General features: G+C 38.7%; 1 protein-coding gene and 1 long non-coding RNA gene across 2 annotated transcripts; both read right to left on the reverse strand.

The window, feature by feature from the left end:
• Positions 1-4452: 4452 nt before the first annotated feature.
• Positions 4453-10310, reverse strand: LOC102785617 (interferon-induced very large GTPase 1-like). The gene has a single exon (XM_087839619.1). The coding sequence runs from the start codon at positions 10268-10270 to the stop codon at positions 5873-5875; it is 4398 nt and encodes a 1465-aa protein (XP_087695745.1). The 5' UTR covers positions 10271-10310; the 3' UTR covers positions 4453-5872.
• Positions 10311-10345: 35 nt separating this feature from the next.
• On the reverse strand, positions 10346-18336 carry LOC102785903 (uncharacterized). Its single transcript, XR_015718973.1, has 4 exons — positions 18247-18336; positions 13909-14191; positions 10703-10740; positions 10346-10612 (listed from the first exon to the last, which is right to left on the reverse strand). It is a non-coding gene; the product is annotated as an uncharacterized LOC102785903 (long non-coding RNA).
• Positions 18337-20348: the final 2012 nt, after the last annotated feature.

The following is a 20348-nucleotide window of genomic DNA, read 5'->3' on the forward strand; positions in this document are numbered from 1 at the left end:
CTTTTGTGTGTTTTTCTGTTTGTGCTTTAAGGCTCTACACCCTGGGGTTGCTTCGCTTTTCGTTTGCTTTGCTTTCTATGTTTTATTTCTGCTTTTAAATGTACTGTTCTGCTGTTCATATGACAATGTTTAAAAAAAATCTTTCCTAAGAATTCTACTCTTTTCCACAGATTCATTATGAGCAGTGTTGGGTAAGTTACTTTAAATTAGTAACTTAGTTACATTACTAGTTACTTCTATCAAAAGTAACTCAGTTACTTCAAGTAGGTACTTTCAAAGTAACTAGTTACTAGGGAAAGTAACTTTGGTTTTACTCAGAATTGTGTTTTTAATATTGTATTGCTTCCCTAACTGGATACCCAGGATGCCAGTCTGCTAGCTTGCTTACATGTTAGCACTATCCTGCCACAAGTGCACTATGCCACCTACCAACAGAAAGGAAAAAATAATGTGCATATTTCCACGAGAGAAATCCCACGCCTGGACCGTCGTTGACCGCCGCCATGATTCTAGCCTACGTCACAGTGTCATGTGCGCGTTTTACATCCAACACAAATCATCAGGGTTATAGTAACACATAGTAGAAGTGTGCTTAACCCTAGAGAACCCATGGGGTCAAATTTGGCCACTGTTAATTGCTGCTGCTCAAAATGTACAAAGAAAAAAAATGGTCAAATTTATCTTCTAAATCCCAAAGTGCCACTTCTGACCCCTGCATAGAGACATCTAGTGGATGCATATTGAACTGACATGAGCCAGAGTGGTAGTTAGAAGATGGCTGACCACATGCTGTTTTGTTGAGCTGGAAACTTTCCCCCCAAAAATCATCTTTGTAGCAAATCAAATGTTGGTAAAATTGTGTTTTATTTGTTAATCTACTTTGTAATAAGTTGCAGAATGCCTAGAAAAATGTTTTATGTTCTTTTTGTAAAAATTAGCCACTCTGAGCTAGTTAAAAAAACAATGGGTCAAAAATGACCCTCCGGGTGTATGGGTTAAAAATTGTCGGGTCAAAAATGACCCTTTGGTTCTTTGAGTGACATTGTAGATGGAGAATGGTTACAGTCCTGTATTTGACAAAAGCCTCGAAATAAATTAATTTGTATAATACATTTTACATTGTGGTGAAGCTATGCGACTCGCTTGCAGAGAAAGTACGTTTCCTGATTTTTGCTGACAATTTCTTCACTTCAATGCCCCTCATTGAGAAATTATTGGCAAAGGGAATCTACTACACAGGAACTGTTCGAAAAAACCGCATGTCAAAGTGCACCCTGATGACAAAGACCTGTCCAAGAAAGGCCGTGGATCATATGATAATCGAATCGAGTCCAACACCAATACTGTGTGTTTGAAATGGCAAGACACAAAAGCAGTCACTTTGATGTCAACATATGCTGGACCAGAGCCTTTGGGAAAAGCCCGCCACTGGGACAAGTCCAAAAAAGAGTACATCAACATTGATCAGCCAAACATCATCAAGGAGTACAACGCTTCCCGTCGCTGGTATATGATACTTTTCTTGCATTTTTTGTCTTTTGCGGTGATCAACGCATGGCTTCTTTACCAGCGTGACTGTGAGGCCCAGGGAATCCCAACATCGAAAGTATTCAAACTTCGCAAGTTTCAAGGTTTGGTTGCTGAAGGCTTGGTTCAAGTTGGAACAGCAAGAAGTCGGGGTAGGCCAACAACTTCTGGCCTCTCATCCCCGCCACCACAAAAATTTGTTCAAGTTTACAAGAGTGCAGATGTTCGTTTCGACCAAATCGCCCATTGGCCTGTCAAGGAGGAAAATCGCCGTCGATGTGCTGTGTGCAAGGACCACAAAACTGAAATGCACTGTGAAAAATGTGCTATTCCACTCTGCATCAACAAAAAAAGAAATTGCTTCAAAGACTACCACAATGTCTAGTGTGAATTCATGGATAAGAAAATGCCTGTGGTTTGGGGGTTTTTTTCACCACAAAAATTAGTTTGAGTTTACAAGAGTGCAGATGTTCGTTTCGACCAAATCGCCCATTGGCCTGTCAAGAAGGAACATTGCCATCATTGAACTGTGTGCAAGGACCTCAAAACTGATATGCAGTGACTGTGAAAACTGTGCCTTGTGTTCTTTTGTTTCAAACTGAATCCAGTTCTGACATGCAACAAATAAAGAAAAAAAAAAAAACCTTGTTAAATGTAGCTGTGTGGTTGATTTATTTACCTAACTTTAAAATAGTTTACATTGATAGTGTTTGTTATTGTGATTTTTTAAAATGATATGCCTAAAGCCCAATGGGTCAAATTTGACCCAAATCCTAAATCAAGGAATAAAGGGTTAATATTGAAAAAGTGGATATTTTGGTGTTCAGTGAACTTATATAAGTCATTTAATGCGTAGTTCATAATTTTCCAAAGAAGACAATGGTTCTTGGGTTCTCCAGGGTTAAATAAAAAACAGGAAACAAATAAATAAACATTACCCATGCAAGAATAATAGGCCCTGTGCACAGTTTGAGACCGGATGTAGGGTTGTACATTTCCGGTAGCTTTACTTTGCGGTCAATCGCTACTGCGAAGATATACTCCAAAATCATGTCCAAAACTCAAAAACGGAAAGATCGCGTTGAGTTACAAAGAGCAGAAGGTGGGAACACTCACCACTGTTGTGTCATAAAAAAATCTAATGATCAGTTTTGATGTTTAAAGACTTTAGATCGATCAGTTGTTTACATCACTCAACACAAGCAGAAATGCATTACTGCATGCAGAAGACACATCGTCCACATTCAGAAGCACATCTCTGTATAGTGACTGGTCTTATGATTTAAACAGGCAAATGTTCAGCATTCAAACTACAGGTGAAGAATAGTCCAACCAGATGTTTCCCCCATTATGTCGATATCAGCTAGTCAAGTACACACCTACACAGCATGTTAACAAACCGTGAAAAAAGCCACACAAAAAATGAACGATTGCTGGTAAGGGTTTCTATACATTAGTATTTATGAAGGGTATGTTGTGACTTACCTTAAAAATTACAGTGGTCCCTCGCTAATAACGCGGTTCACCTTTCACCTCGCTGTTTCGCAGATTTTTTAGTGCAAGTTTGCATGCTTTTTTTTTTTTACGTCACATTGTGTCCTGCATCCTGAAAAAATATCAACAAGTCGATGAACATCATTTACAGATATATTGGGTAAATGCCCAAGACATCTATAGAAATGTCAGTCGACGCTTGATTCATTCATTTGCTTAACTTGTTCTGGACCGTAAACAGGGCGCAAATAGGACACCGGAAACAAAGCTCCCCACAGGAGTTTCCGCACCGGAAGTAGCATATGCTAACGTGCACATAGTCAATTGACAGAGCAAAGTAACTGGTTAAAAAAAAGAATAAAAACATGAAAAAGGGTACAGTTTACAAAAACTCACTGATAGAAAAATCCTCATTCATATCTCTAGGGTGCAGACTCTCAAAACGGAATATCCAAAATGCTTCTTTTTTTTTCCAGTTAAAATTAATATTACCACCTCTTTGGTTTAGTTTAACGGCTTCAATGCCTAGAAAGAATAACAGAGAATTTGGATGTTTATCATTGAAGTGTCTTGCAACATGACTGGTTATACTTCCATTCCTCTTGATCGAACTTCTGTATTCATTAATTCAATCTTTCAGAGGGCGGGATGTTCCACTTTGGTTTTTGTGAACTGTACCCTTTTTTATGTTTTTATTCTTTTTTTAACAGTTTTTAACAGTTACTCTGCTCTGCCAATTATTCTCACATGAATGTGCTCCCATGCTATGATGTCATCTTGTTTTTTAATCTAACTGCTGCACTTTTTAATTAAATGCTTTCATTTGTAATAATTTTATGTTTTTTGTATATTTGTAGTATTCTTCTTAAGTATTTCATGCATGTATTATTGTAAGACCAGTCCCCCCACCCACCCATCCGTCTCATCATTAATGATCTAGTCCAGTTTTTACTTGGGCGTGACTTAACCAATTAACCAATACCAACCTGTCATATGTCATCTGGTTTATCTATGAAGATGTGATTGGTCAATTTGAAAATTTTTTCTGTTTCCTGTTTTTTCTTTCTTCTCTGTCATCCTCAAAGATAGAGAATTATATTTTGTTTGCCTTTCATGTTTGGTTAGAAAAGAGTAGTGAACATTAGAAACTTTTGTTGTTGTGGCATTGCTGGCTTCAGAAGCAAAAAAACTGCTGGTGAACATCATCAGTTATTCCACTTCATGTAGCAGATAGTGCCTGGTGATTACATCAAATGTTTAAGAACAGAAGAAGAATTTCAAGATACCATAATTGTATTTATATATGACATTAATACGGACAACAGTAATACCACATATTAGGTGTTTTGTGAGGCATTAAACAGTTACTATGAAACAACTATTGGATGAAAAAATAGAAAATCCTAAAGACTTTTTCAAAAATACAGGGTCTTTTTATGAAGTTATAACTTTTTATTACAATTAATAAACATTAAAATCCAAATTATTTTTGTGTTATTACTGAATGAACAACCTAATAAATTAAAACATTGCTTTTTTAATCAAAGTTCATTAGTCCAAAATAAATTGAAATACAAAGAAACAAAGAAACAAAAAGTGATGTTGATGAGAATGAAGTTAACATGACAAAGTTCAAATACCAAAGCATAATATTGTGTGTGTGTGTGTTATGTTCTTTATCATGTTTGGACAATCCACATACTAAAACATTCAGAGAAAATGTTCATTTTATTTCAAATGAAATTATTCAGTTGGCAACAATAAAATGTGTTTTATATACTATAAAATGTAATTTTAACTCAACTGACACCCACTTAACTCATAACACAATTATGAGCTTCAGATATTTCATATTGTGATTTAATCAAATCTAAAATAACCAAAACATGTAGAAATTCCATCTGTGAATACATAGATGAAATTGTGTTCTGTTTCTCCTTCATGAAAAATGTTCTCCTGTGCAGAAATCCTTTGTGGATTACACAGTAATTCAAAATTAACATTAACATATTAATTTTTATTTCTCATAACATTCTGAAAATGTCCTGTGGGCTTTCCTGTGTGATTGTTTATTTCAATAAACTTCTAAATACTAGTCTGATTCATAAGTATCCACATGACAAAAAGGACTTGTCGCTTGTTGTATCAAAACCGGTTCTTTTATTCTTCTAACTGAGCAGAGAAGACACGACTCAGTGTGGTCAAAACTTTATAATTATTTTAGTCAATCATTACTTTCCGGAAAGGGACTGTGCACAAGGCTAAACCCTCTGCAGATCTGAAGCATTAAGCCGGATGCACATAATATAGTCTGTTAGAGTCGCACATAGTTTCGATCAAAACAACTCTGCAGTGCACTCTGCCTAGTTTCACTTCCTCTCCACATCCTGTACTCTGCAGCTCTGCACAAGGCGTATTCTGCACAGTTTCCTGTCTTGCATGGTATTTCAGTCTCGCTCACCACCTTGTGACCTTAAATACACTTTATGACTGAAAAGTGGCCTCTTTAATATAGTGGCCTACATAAAACAATATAAACAAAAAAATAAGCACTAAGAATATATATTTATTCTTTAAAAGCTCCCCCTTTTATATCTGAGATATCCCATTAACTTTACTTGCATGTGAAAATAATAGCTAAGAATGTGTCAAGAGAATCCATACTAGACAAAATGAAACCTTCCCATTGCCCAAACATAAATGTCATACATCCCCTCAACGGGTTGTGTATTTTCAATGTTCACGTATTATTGTGGCATAATTACTTCTATCCACAACAAATAAATCAAGCAAATAAGTCAAGCTCTAAGACAGCACCTCGCGTCTACGCCGGGCTGTGAGCTGTCCTAACTCACTCACAGTTTGCACTGTACGTTTCATACAAAGTTTGAATAGCCTCTTCTTTAGTGTGTGTTTTCCACTCACTGGGAATCTCACCATACTCCATGAATTTGAAACCATAGTAGTTTTCCAGTTCTTGCTGAAATCTACACACAAACCATGTCCAATACTTCAGCTTAGACTCATCAGGAGTAATGCTCCAGTTTGCATATTTTGGCCCAGCAGTTCTGTACTTTTTGAAAGGAATGGATATTTCTGAATCATAGTTAAGGTAAAAACGTCCATCACTTGCAACTTTTGTTGTGCAGAACTCCACACTCATTATCTCAGTGTTTCTGTAGTGCCAACCTTTGACTGCTTGAGATCGATGAAAGGGGACGCTGTGGTCTTCAGGACTGTGATCTTTAATAGTGTTGGTACAAACAGCTGCACAGAATGGGCAGGTTTCCCAGCAGCAGCTACACAGCTGATCGATGAGGATTTGATCAGGTCTCAGTCTGAATTCCTTCATCTTATCCAAGGAAAGTTGATTCATCTCCTTTTTGATGGACACAAAACCTCTCTCAATCTCATCTTTAAGGAAGTCAAAATTGTTTATGTCCCTAAAGTTTTGGCAACAGATGGCATCAAGAGTCAGTTTATCTTTTAGGAAACTGGAAAACTCCTCTGCCCACATGTCAATGTCTCCTCTCTGAGTTTTGACTTTATTTGTTGCATCAAATAAAGCTTGACAGACAAACTTATACTTGTCCTCCACATTTTTCCCGAGTATATTCAGGGCTTTGTCTTTGTATTCTGTGAACATGTACGTGTTTACTTTCTCTTTGATAAAAGCCTCAGCTTGCATCCTTGGTTTTCGGATGTAGTTGATAAAGGCATCAAAGTCCTCTTTCTCTGCAAGTGACGACAACAAATGTTTCTCTAAGTTCAGTCTGTTCCCATTGAATGCCGGGAGAGTGCACCTCATCTCTCCAGCGAGATCAATGGCAGTCTTGTTACAGACCGCTTCAACAATGGAAACCCTCAGTTTCCCACAGACCATTTCTCCAAACACAACAGCAGATGAGCTTCCTTTGCAGAAGCTTCTGAAAATGTTGTAGTATTGTGTTTTCTTACTCTCCAAGTAAGTGAGTGCATCATTGTTCACTGTGAATGTTTTGTGAGCCTTTGAAAGCAATCTGCCCACATTGTCAAATATATACAGTAAGAGATCAACTGTGAACTCCTTCTTAAAAGTACATTTATTGTTTGATTCAAAATCCTTCACTGCTTCCAAAACCTTTTTGGCTACTTCTTGTAAGTAAGTTGGACTGTAGCCTCTTGTTGCTACAGGATTGCTCTTAACTGCATCAAGAGACTTTTCTTCAGTGTTGTTTATGAGGGATCTGATAAGTTCAGTGTCTGAAAATCCAAAACCAAAACATTGTTTAGCTTTATCAACAAAAAATTTAACCACTTGAAAAAACATCTGTCCTGTTTTCTCTTGCTGCTTTTTTTGGAATATATAATCATTGTATCTACCAAGCGCTGATATTTTTTTGTAAATGCCACTGCCTTTGGATTCATTTATTAGTGCCCATTCAAAACCAAGCTCAATAAGGATAGTTGCCTGATCATCTTCCAGATTGATGTCTTTAATGGGTTTTGTATCTGCCGTTAATTCTTTAACCCAGTCACTCCAAACAGAGTTGAACTGGTTTTGAAGTTCCTCGTCATCTTTTCCTTTGTCGTTTAACTGATGAGCGAGCTCTTTGCTCTTTTGCAGCAGCTTGTTCTCAAATTCGGTCTTCTTATCATCCAGCTTTTTACAAGCTTTCTTCTGCTGAATAACTTCATCCAGTTTTCTTTCCACTCCTCTCACCAGTTCCTCTTGAAACTCCTTTATCTTGTTTTCAAATCGGCCTCTCCACTGAACCAACATTTCTTTGTCTCGGTCATCCTCAAAGTACTTTGTCATATCCTTTTCTACTTCTTTATATTTGTTGCTCATTTTATTAAATAGATCACTGTGCTCAACCTTATTAAGGTTTCCATTTTCAATTATGGTATGAAGCTCGTTTTCAATCGCCAGCATGTTGCTCCTCAGGGCCCAGGTCCAGTTTCCGTACTCAACCTCAAGTCTTCTGTAAACTGCAATTTCCAATGTGTTTTTGAAGCTGAAAACAAATTGTTCATTCATCAGGGCTTTCCACAGGTCTTGAATCTTTCTGTTAAAATGTGAGATAGTAATCCCAGTGGACTGTTTAGCCTTAGACAGGATGATGTTCTTCAGCTCTTGGATGCTCTCACTGTAGCCTGGATTTGGAGGAGCCATCGGTGGACTTCCCTCCCATAACTGGGCAAAGTATTTCACATCTGTTTGCACATCAAAGGCAATGACATCACTGAAACACTCAGCATCACATGATTCCTCTTTAGCAGCTAGCTGAGCCATCTGGTCCAGTTTTTCTTGTAGGCGTCTTTTCCCATCCATGTTTTTCTCAGCAGCTGTGATATCTGGCACATTCTGGTGAACAAACACACAACTCGGAGAAAGTTTAACTTTCTTCATCCTCATGAAAGCCTGAACAACAATTTGCAGGACATCATGCATGTCAGCTGGAGTCTCACCAAAGATGTTGATCAGTGTCATGTTTCCCAGACCAACAACAAATGTTGCCAATTCATTGTCGTGATGAAGAGTCGCAGTTCCTGCTTTAAGTCCTTCAGTGTCCACCACTAGAACATATTCAAACTTGAAGTCTTTCTTGATTTCCTCTGACACTTCGAGCAGCTGCATGAAGGCACCTTTGGTGCACCTGCCTGCACTCACTGCAAACTTCAGTCCAAACATGGCATTCAGCATTGTTGATTTTCCACTGCTTTGTACGCCCAAAACTGACAACACAAAAACTCTCTGGTCGCCTAGTTTCTTGATGACTTCATCTAAAAGACTAGAGAGCCATGTTAACGGGACATGACCTGCATCACCATCCATCAGCTCCACTGGGTGTCCTGAAATCATCAGATCTGCAGCCAGTTCAGGGTATTTAGCCCAGTCGTGTCTACTCTCTGCTTGTACTTCTCTATGGGCTTCATAGATCTGTCCCATTTCTCTGAAGATGTGCTCCAAGCCAAAGGTTGCAGACTGCAGTTTTTGGGATAGTTTTTCAAGCTCAGTTTGTTTGCTTGTTAACAGATCAGATTTGTCGTGTTTCTTCTTCAGAGTCAAGACCTCAGTCCACTTTTCATCATAGCTTTGAAGAATCAAAGAAATATCTTCTGTGGATAGGGCATCTATTAAGATCTGAGTCCATTTCAGGAAGTACTCCTTCTCTTTTGATTCCAAAGACAAGAGGCTTTCTGTGAATGACTTCATCAGTTCACTACATGAAGCTTCGCACTGATTTTGTCTTATTATCCTCAGTTTGTGTAGCTTCTGACTTTTTTCCTGCTCGATGTTTCCTTTTAGGTGATGCAATTCTTTGTTTATTTTGCACCACTCATGGCACAGATCTTGACAAGGGAGAAATGTATATTTGATCTTTGAAATGTTCATCCCTTGAACCATATTAACTAATTTCATTGCAGCAGATTTCCCTTTTTGACAGACTTCATCATCTTCATCCACTCTGACTCCAGACACCTCGGCCATGGATTCAAGCTGGAAGGATCTATGAGGTCCAGATAAAATCTTTCTCATAATTCCTCTCAGTTCTCCAGAAACATCTGGCTGGCTTCTGTGTTTCAGACCCATTTTGTAATTGTTATTTTTCATCTGTACTGCACCACAAACACTGTCGGTAATGAGAATAATTAAAGGCTTTGGTAACTTGTAAAGGTCTTGGATGACTGTAGTACTTTTCTGACCTTTTTCCAGAGTCGGCACAAGAACAACATTAACTGATGATTTTTCTGTCAGTATCTCACGCTGTTTTTCAAACGACAGAGCATCACCATGAAGATTACAAAAGGCAATGCAGTTAGTGAAGGAGTCATTGGGTTTTCCAGCAGGGCAGTACCAGGCAATCTCTGCCACACCATCCATCAGCAGGTGAGATTTGCTGCTACCTGGGGAGTTCCTGTCGAAGAAGGTGCTGTGACGGTCATTGATCAAAGTGTTCATGAGCTGAGATTTCGACACTGGAAGGGAACCCAGGCGGAAGAAAAACACCATGGGTGTCTCGGCTTTGCAAATGGGCATTGTCTTCATGGTGATGGCATGTGAATTATCCTTGATTTCAGTTTTCTTCCATGTTTTTTTTATCTGCCTGAATGTCCACAGAGGACATTCAATATCCTTTGTGACTGGGTCAGGGACAAGCAAAGGTAAGGCGTACTGACACTGGGATAGCTTTGTAATCACGGTCTGCTTCAAAAAGCTGTCTGAGCAGTGGAATACTGCCATCTGAACATCCATTGGATGCATATAAGACTGCAATGAGTTATCAGAGACTGCACTGTCACTAAACATATTATAAATGTTAAACACTAGAACAGACTGTGAACCGCTCACAACAGGATTGTCTTGTCTTACAGGACTATATCTGGCTCTGTAGTCTAACATCATCAACCTCTGAAGAAAAATATGTGCTAAGTCTTTCTCAGATGTGTCATGGCTCTGTTTCACAGGAGGGCCTATTTTAAGGAGATCTGCTGGTGAGAACTTCTGTTCATATTTGTCTTGAAGGGGAAATCTTGTGGGTAGTATTTTAGACTCTCTCTTATGCTGCTCCGTTCCGCAGATTTCTTCAGAAAAATCAAATGACTCCTGTAAATAAAAAAGTGTTTGTATTTACTGTTGGAAAGAACAATGAGATTGTACCTTTTGGATTTTATACAATAAATGAGAGTTTCTAACCTTATCCTTGTATTCAGGCTTATCCATATTGAGGGTAACTGTAGAACAGCAATGATTTAACAGATTAGCAAAGGGACAGCTTACTATATTGTGGAAAATGTTTTAGTTCTTCTCAAACATTTGAACATATCTACTCATTCAAGGATTTATCTTTAATTTTTACATTTTAAGAATGTGAAATATACTGAAGAAATTAAACCATAACAACCACATACGATAAACAAAAAGTGAAGCAAAGGTTTGTCATTCAGTCTCAAAAATGATCCAATCAGTTGAGCTGAAAGAAACTAATATATGATATAGACTCAATACTTGCAAAGCGAGATAATTCAAGCCTTTATTTGTTTTCATTTTGATGATTATGGCTTACAGCTTATGAAAACCCCAAATTCAAAATCAGCTAATTAATCCAAAATACCTGCACAGGGTTCCTGAGCCTTTAAATGGTCTGTTAGTATGGTTCAGTAGTAATCACAATCATGGGAAGACTGCTGACCTGACAGTTGTGCAGAAACACATCATTGACAGCCTCGATAAGGAGGGAAAGCCTCAAAAGGTAATTGCAGAAGAAGTTGGATGTTCCCAAAGTGCTGTATCAAAGCACATTAATAGAACGTTATGTGGAAAGGACTGAAGAGTGGACTGAGGCTAGAGTTAGTGTACACTAAATAGTCTTTTCAAGCCGCTACTGGACAACAAACATCAGAAGCATCTAACTTGGGCTAAAGGAAAAAAAGTACTGGTCTGTTGCTCAGTGGTCTAAAGTCCTCTTTTCTGATGTAAGCAAATTTTGCATCTCATTTGGAAACCAAGGTCCTAGAGCAGGGGTCTGCAACCTTTAACACCCAAAGAGCCACTTGGACCCGGTTTCCATGCAAAAGAAAACACTGGGAGCTGCAAATACTTTTTGAAATCTAAAATGAAGATAACACTGTATATATTGTTTTTTTTTTTAACCTTTATGCTTTGTGTGAACAACTAAAGTAAGTAAGTAAAGTTTATTTATTAAGCGCTTTTCACAGACAGGCAGTCACAAAGCGCTCTACACAAATATTAAAATAAACAATACAATCAATAGACATTATACACAATGTAAAAGATCAAATGTAAATAATGTAAAGAATATAAAATATGTAGATCAACAAAAGGCTTGTTTGAACAGAAGAGTTTTTAACTGCTTTTTAAAAGAATCCACAGAGCAACTAAGCTGTGTTGCTTATGAAATCCATGAAGTGCTACAGAGAAAATTACATTTTATTTATGTAATTAACACATTTTGAACTCTTAAAGAAATATAACAAAAGGAAAGACACCCAGCTGAACTAAAATGATCCAGCAAACAAAAACTGTTGTGAGCCGCCACCCTCATATCGCCTTTGTGCTTTTGGAGCCTTGACCTGACTTTTAAAAAGTAATTGGAAAAAAAAAAGCACTATGCTGCTAAAAATAAATAAATAGATATTTGCAGAATTCTGCCTAAATATGTATTTTACCTGGTTAATGTGTGTGGCGGGGTGTGGTCTGCAGCGCTGCTGCAGGGGATGCGGACGCACCTGAGCAGCACCCGCAATCACGCCTCGCTGCCTTAAAGTCTGTGCTCTCTCTGCTGTTGTGTTGTCGGGCTGTGAGCTGAAAAGCTACAGCCGGCTGTATGCGTACAGCAACCGTGTGTGAAAAGTGGTCAATAAAGAGATGCTGAAAAGCATGTTCATGGAAACATCGTCGGGTCTGCCGTGATATGTTTACAATAAGACTTATGGTCCCGAACCTCTGCGCACAGCATCTGCAAATCGGGGCTTTCATCTTTACGCAGGACTGTAAGCTGCCATCTGTGAGGCGTGAGCGGTGTTTGTTTTTAACATAGTTCATGGTGGAGAATAGCTGCTGACATAATGTGGATCCGAAGATCCATAACTGGCCTACCTGGGGTCAAAAGTCTCAATAAATGCACTGCGTTTCGGCGGGTACACCGGCTTCCGCGAGTGTGATGCTTATTTTGAGCGATGAAAAAATAATAAGTTATAATTTTAATTTTATATTTCAAAATCACAATAATCTTCCAATTTAGAACTACAAGTTAAAAAAAAAAAACCAAACCACCCGGAGCCGCAAAATATAGACTAAAGAGCCGCATGCGGCTCCAGAGCCGCGGGTTGCCGACCCCTGTCCTAGAGTCTGGAGGAAGAATGGAGAGGCAAACAATCCAAGATGCTTGAATTCCAGCGGAGCCATGTCATCTGCTGGTGTTGGTCTACTGTGCTTAATTAAATCCAGAGTCAACGCAGCAGTCTACCAGGACATTTTGGAGCACTTCATGCTTCGTTCCGCAGACCAGCTTTATGGAAAGGCTGACTTCATTTTCCAGCAGGACTTGGCACCTGCCCACACTGCCAAAAGTACCCAAAACCTGGTTCAATGACAATGGGATTACTGTGCTTGGCCATCTTGGCCAGCAAACTCAACTGACCTGAACCCCATAGAGAATTATTGCCAAGAGAAAGATGAGAGACATGAGACCGAACAGTGCAGAAGAGCTGAAGGCTGCTATTGAAGCATCCTGGTCTTCCATAACACCTCAGCAGTGCCACAGGCTGATAGCATCCATCTCATGCCACATTGAGGCAGTAATTCATGATTATACATTTTAGAGGTCGGACATCTCTCTATTTAAAATCCTTGTTTTATTCATTTCATGTAATATTCTATTTTTCTGAGATTTTGAAATTTAAATTAGGGTCTTCATAAGCCGTAAGCCATAATAATCAAAACTGTGATTGATATCTATCTATAATATAAATCTATCTATCTATCTATCTATATATATATATATATATATATATATGCTTGAAATATCTTGCTTTACATGTAATGTGTTTATATCATATATTAGTTTGACCTTTTCAGTTGAATTAGTGAAATAAATTAACTTTTGCACAATATTCAAATTTTTCAAGTTTCATCTGTATATAGTGAATAGCAATAGCAAATTACATTATTTTTCCAGACATTACACTCATGCACTGGATCTGCAGATGATTGAATATAATTTTGACATGATGGGCTAATACCTACCTACAGTAAATAGGGGCCTGAAAACTGAAAGCTCTGTCTTGCATTTTACTTTTTTGGAAACTTTTGGAATCACAAATAAGTGTTCAAGCAAACTGAACTCTAGTTACATATCTACTTATTTTCTCTCTACTCACCTTTTGATGCCAAACTTACTAAACGCTCCACCAGGTCATTCCTTTTAATCACTCTCAATACCTCAATTGTTTTCTTCACTAAGTTTTCATTGTAAGTCTCCTTCATTTTATCCACTGTGTCCATTATGTTTGCTTTTTCCAAATGTCTCTTTGGGATTGGAGAGACTTCATCCTGCTGCAGGATCCATTTGAACTTTTCAAACTCTTCATGTGACAAATCCTCCAATATTTCCATCAGCTGGATAGTTAAGGGTTTTTCTTGGTCCTCCATGTCTTACTAATCCTGTTCAGAATTTAGAAATAAGAAGCTTAAAATTATGTAAATAAATAATCTTCACTATGTGGAGTTAAAAACAAACACAATAAAGCAATAAAAATACGGACATTGTAAATAAAAAAAAACATTTCTTAAGATCTTAAGTATTTGCTAGCAGTGTAGGAACTAACGCGTTATTAAGTAATGCGTTACAGTAACTACGTTATTATTGTAGTAACGAGCACGGTAACTAGTTATTACACCAAAATCAGGAACGCGTTAATCGTTACTGGGATTTAGATAGGGTCGTTATTCGTTACTTCGTGTGGTGGCTATCACAGAGCTTCCACAGATTCAGTGACATTAGCAAGTGGTGGAGGCCAGCAGGTGGATGAGGGAAAGGGGAGGCGGTAGGAGCAGAGACCCGAAGCGGCCGCCGGTCCGAGTGTCAGGTGAACTGAACTTCAGGTAAGAAGTTATGACCTGCAGTCTATCTGGGTCATAAACCAAGTTCAGATGTAGTTTATTTTCGTTATGCTGACTTTTTCCTACTGTATACTAGCTAGCGTGACGGAGTTTCTATACAACTGGGTGGGTGCTATGATGTTCCTGATGTTGAACTTTATTTTGTTCATAAGGTTAATTATTAGAGGAACTGTCTCGTATTCAGAGAAAATATTGTGCGTTTTGTATTCAGGTGAAAAGGAACACAGTTTGTCCCGGACTTCAGATACAATGAAAAAGACACAAAGCTGGATTTATTCTGTGTCTTTGCTGCACAGCTGCCTCTTCTTCTCTCATTCTCTCCCCCTCCCTCTCCTGTTTCTTCTTCAATCATGAAACTGATCAATGATCAGCTGATCGGCTTTTCTCTCTTGTTTGTTTATCACCCACTTTGCGCCAGAAAGAGGAAACCAGCGGATGTCGCGTTAAACAACAGCAGCACGTTTAAGCTTGGTCAGCTGTTGCTAGAATGTATTTAATATTCATTTCTAGTATCAGCTGATGTTTGCTGGAGCCACAGGTGACATGAATGAGTTTAAGGGAAGTTATGAACTGTTTCTGAGCAGTGTTGCCAACTCCTCAGTAAGGAAAATCGCTATTGGTTGTCCTAAAAGTCGCTAAATGACGTCATCACCTAATTTGCATAATTGGTCATGCTAATGTAATTGTAACCTACGCTGCTGGAGAGAGAAATAACATCGTGGACCAGACAAAGTGAGCAAAAAACGTCCTAAATGCATTTAGAATTTATTTAGAACTACAAATTAAATTTCTTTTAGCAATTATTGTTTTTTGTAATGTCTTTCACGTCTTTTTTTAGCGACTTTCTTTTAGAAAAAAAAAGTCGCTAGGGGGTCTGAAAACTCGCTAAATATAGCGACAAAGTCGCTAAGTTGGCAACACTGTTTCTGAGAGACAGATAACCCCAGGATCCTTTTTTTAACGTAGCTGACAGCTGGTAACTGTGCAGGGGCGGGTCTAGGAAAGTTTTGCCAGGGGGGCCAGGTGGGGCATTAACAGGGAGAGGGGGGCGCAAAGAAGTACTTTTCTTTCTTATTCTCATTTAAAATATCTAGCTTTTAAAAAATAATTATCTGAATCTTACAATAAACGATTGATAGATTGATGCATATACACCATCAAAACAGTGTACATCACTGTCACAACAGCGTTTTCATTCAAAGGCTTTATGATTTTTCCTATAATGGTGGGCCGGTCTCTAGTCAAAATGCCCGGGCCGATTTTTTGTCCCAGTCCAGCCCTGTATGCAGCTAATCTGCAGTCTGGTGTTACCTACATCTTCGTATTTGGAAGGTAGAATTTCCGAGTTCTGAGTACAATCGAAAGCACCACAACTGCAGTTTTCGTGTTGGATGTAAAACGCGCACATGACACTGTGCTAAGCTAGAATCATGTCGGCGGTCAACAACGGTCCAGGCATGGGATTTCTCTTGTGGAAATATGCACATTATTTTTTCCTTTCTGTTGGTAGGTGGCATAGTGCACTTGTGGCAGGATAGTGCTAACATGTAAGCAAGCTAGCAGACTGGCATCCTTGCTGCCCAGATAGCAAGACGACATTGAACTGATGTTGATTTTTCATCCGATCCGTCGTTATGGTCAGAATTGAAATGTCAATGTTGTAACAACATAGAAATACTGTGGTAAACCCACAGTCTAACTGTAAGGACGTTGTAATAATGTTGATTTACCATTGTTTTTTTTGTCATTGATATTTGATCTATTTGTAGTCGACCAGGTGACAACAATAGCGTCGAAAAAACGTCTATTTATAGATGACCAGAGATCAAAGTGGCGATCATTCCGAAGCGCCTGTTTCAGAGTCAGCCCATATGGAAAAGATATATATAAATCTTATAAAGTTTGTATCTGTCTTGTGTGAAACTTGTATGAAAAGCATACAAGAGTAAAAACAGATATAAGATCCCTTGAAAAATTATATAATGAAACTTGTATGTTTTGGATACTTACTAAAACAATATATGAAAGTAATGAGAAAGTGGCCACTTTCATGAGTAAATCATGTAAGCCTTATACAGTGTTGGGAAGGTTACTTTTAAAATGTATTCCATTACAGAATACATGCCCTGAAATGTATTCTGTAACGTATTCCGTTATGTTACTCAATGAGAGTAACGTATTCTGAATACTTTGGATTACTTAATATATTATCATGCTGTTTACAACTACATGAATGTACTATTGCTGTGATTTATTACTGTTACTGAAGGTCCGCGGCTCCGAACCGTAGTAAAGGGACCTCTGGCTAATACGTCGGGTTCGTGTCGGGCTCGTAGCCGAAAAATAGCTTTACTTTGTTGTCTGGGTCAACTTTGCTAGCGAGAGACAGAGAGAGGCGTTGAATGGCTGCTCCAAAGGAACTTATTGTTTTTGGAGGAAAACACGAACACGGTGTACAGTCGAGTCTTAATAGCTTACTTACAACTGGGCTCGTCAGGCACTCTTCTTGGCTGCAGTGGTTATTATTATATTTACATGCTTCCAGCTCCCGTTTCTGCTTGATAACAGCTGGTACTTTTCCTTTTTCTCCCTCCCTCGCTCACAGACACATAACGGGTATGGCAGTCCATTCTCCCTGCAGCACGGACTACACTGCCTATGATGCTACATTCTTTAGGGCTATACCTGTAGCATTCTGCCTATTAGCTTAGCACAACAACAAGAAAAAGGCCTCTCTCACCCAGGAAACACGCAGAGAGAGAGCGTCACCCTGTAACCATGGCAACCGTAACGCTGCAGCCTGGAACAACAGAACGTAGCTGTCAAACAAAACCCAAACAGTCCTGACCCGCCACAACATGAAACAGGGAAGTACCACCGTGTAATCCATTTATTTCAACAAAGTAACTGTATTCTAAATACCACCTTTTTAAATGGTAACTGTAACGGAATACAGTTACTCATATTTTGTATTTTAAATACGTAACAGCGGTACATGTATTCCGTTACTCCCCAACACTGGCCTTATATGATTTACTCATGAAAGTGGCCACTTTCATGAGTTAAGTCATATAAGTTTTTACTATTTCTTTTCCATATGGGAGGTCACCATCAAAAAGCCATTGATTTGTAGTTAAGCGTTAAATTGCATTGCAACTGAGCGGGTATAAAGTACCGGAGAAAGTAGATTGAATGTTCTTTAGTTATCAATGATTTCTGGTCTAGTTACAGTTCACCAACTTTAAAAAAAATCATGTCGATGTGCAATTTATGTATAGTTGACCGGGAAATTAAAGCAGCGATCACTTGGACTATTCCGTAGCACCCCTCTCACAGTGGTACATCCCTCCAGGTAACCATTCAAGTCTTGTACAGTAGAGCGGGACATTAGATTTACTCTCAGCAGAATTGACCGGAGAAGCAGGGCCGTGCAGAGACGTTTAAAGGGGCGGGTGCTCAAAGTTAAAAAGGGGCACATTGAACCAGGCTGAATAACAACAACACACATTCATCAAGAATCTAATATGGGATTGCATCATACTATATCACTGTTGTGAGGTGGCGACAAGGCAAAGCAAACGTAGCCGATGTTTTACCTGGTGGGTACAATGTTGCTGTTGAGGGGTTTCTGCTGCTCCTGCTGCTGATGGTGCTGGAGGGCAGGTCTGTGTTGATCTGAGACTGTAGACAATAAAAAGTCCATAGGAGAGAGGGTAGCTGATTAAGCAAGTATCATGAGATAATAACAAAATGCAAAGATTGGTGACCGCGCTTGGAACCATAAGGCAACAAAAAACTGAGAAATAATTTAGGCTCTGCCTGTGAATCACTCTTTGCTTCTCTTCTTCCTTCCATCCCATCATTTCATATATCGCTCTCCACTTGCTGTCTATCTGAGAACAAGGCACAACTTGCTATTGCAAAAAACTATAATCTAATTATCCACACCTAACAACTCTTGCACTTAATCTATAATAAAATGATGACAGAAAAATGTTATAGCACTGCCTTTAGTAGCCTCACACAGCTCCTATTGTTTCCTCCTCATGTCCCTACCAGGCATGTCTGGACAATGTTATATCATGAGTAATAATTTAAAAAAAATCCATATACATAAAACAAACACATGCACGCACACACAGTGACATTTTAGACCTTCTTCAGAATACTGTATACACTATGGGCATCACGTTGCTGATTCAAAATCCTTACATTATTATTTATTACTAGAGCTACAATAATAAAGCAATGAGGAGGGGGAAGTAATAAATATGAAATAATGTATTTATGATGATTCCATTTGTTTCACGATCCACTCTGTGCAGGGGCAAAGCTTATTACATTTTTAAACTGTAGAGATACAATAATTTTACTGCTGTAAAATCCAAATTTTGTCTTATTTAAAATATAAATCTAATATAATCTGCTTCTTAATGTATGTTCTTTAAAATACAGCGTGTGTTTTTTAAAATATTATAATAATGCATAATTATGTGGACATGCATATTAAATTGTTTTTTAGTGAAATATAATCCCTCCAGAAAGGCAGGAAAAGCCCAGAAACTTACTTTAAAACTAAATATGTTCTAAATACTTTAAAACTAAATATGTTCCCTAAAACGGTGGACAGAGCTACAGACCCATGGCAGCCTTACCCAGGTAGCCAGCAGCTATGACCAGCACTACCTGTGCAGTTAATAAAAGGACAGGTAATGTTTGTCGCGCTGTTGCACACACAGCATGCTCATTTGTTTCAGTTCGTCAGTTGCCACAAGACAACTTACCAACGTGTACATAATAAGCTAATACTCCTGGGTGCTATACACTACAGTGTACGCTGTACACCTAGTTACTGGTTTTGTCGCATCAGTCTGTGTCTCTAAGTAAATTTGTGTTTCTCCTACAGCTCCAGACTGCAAAAAATGCGCGTGCTCTCTGTGAGCTCGTAACCAGCGCGTTCTGCCGTCAAGGGCGATCATTGGTTAAATGTGATCATGTGACTGATGAAAGCCAGATCCTTTTATTTAGCAAAACTGTGATTAATAGTATATATTAGGGATGCACCGATACCACTTTTTTGGAAACGAGTACGAGTACGAGTACTTGCATTTCAGTACTCGCCGATACCGAGTACTTAATAAAAACATGATTTAAATTTACAGGTAACAGCTTTAGTCCTATAATTTAACAAAAAAACAACAACAACAGGGGACTAGTTTGGAATTAAGAACATTTATTTAAAATGAAAAGCATGTTGTATGCAACATATTACAGAATAAATAATTATAAAAAACAAAATTAAATTTTAAATTTGTTCGTCTGCTTCTCTGTTTAGAAGTCTCACTAGCACAGTCACAGCTGGGATGACATCAGAGGCTAGTGCGTCGTAGCTGCTCACTTTTTTAGTTAGTTCCTCAAAGGGGGCGAGGATGGCAACAGTCGTCTCCATAAGAGCCCAGTGGTGAGCGGTGAGATAGTCAGGGAGTTCGGACACATACACCCCCAGCACTCGCTTTTTCTCAATGAGCGACTGGAGCATGTAATATGTGCTGTTCCAGCGTGTCTGTACGTCCTGCTGCAGTCTCTTTATTGGCTGGTTGAGCTGTCCCTGAATGTCCTCGAGGCGGGAGTAGGCTAAGGCGGGATGTTTAAAATGCCCAACTATTTTCTGTCCCACTGCTATAGCATCAGCTATGCT

This window comes from Neolamprologus brichardi, chromosome 4 (genome assembly GCF_056152115.1).
Source record: "Neolamprologus brichardi isolate AB-2024 chromosome 4, ASM5615211v1, whole genome shotgun sequence".
Classification (NCBI taxonomy): Eukaryota; Metazoa; Chordata; class Actinopteri; order Cichliformes; family Cichlidae; genus Neolamprologus; species Neolamprologus brichardi.

Excerpts from the sequence above, each read along its gene's own strand:
- LOC102785617 (XM_087839619.1), bottom strand. The coding sequence starts at position 10,270 with ATGCATCCAATGGATGTTCAGATGGCAGTATTCCACTGCTCAGACAGC.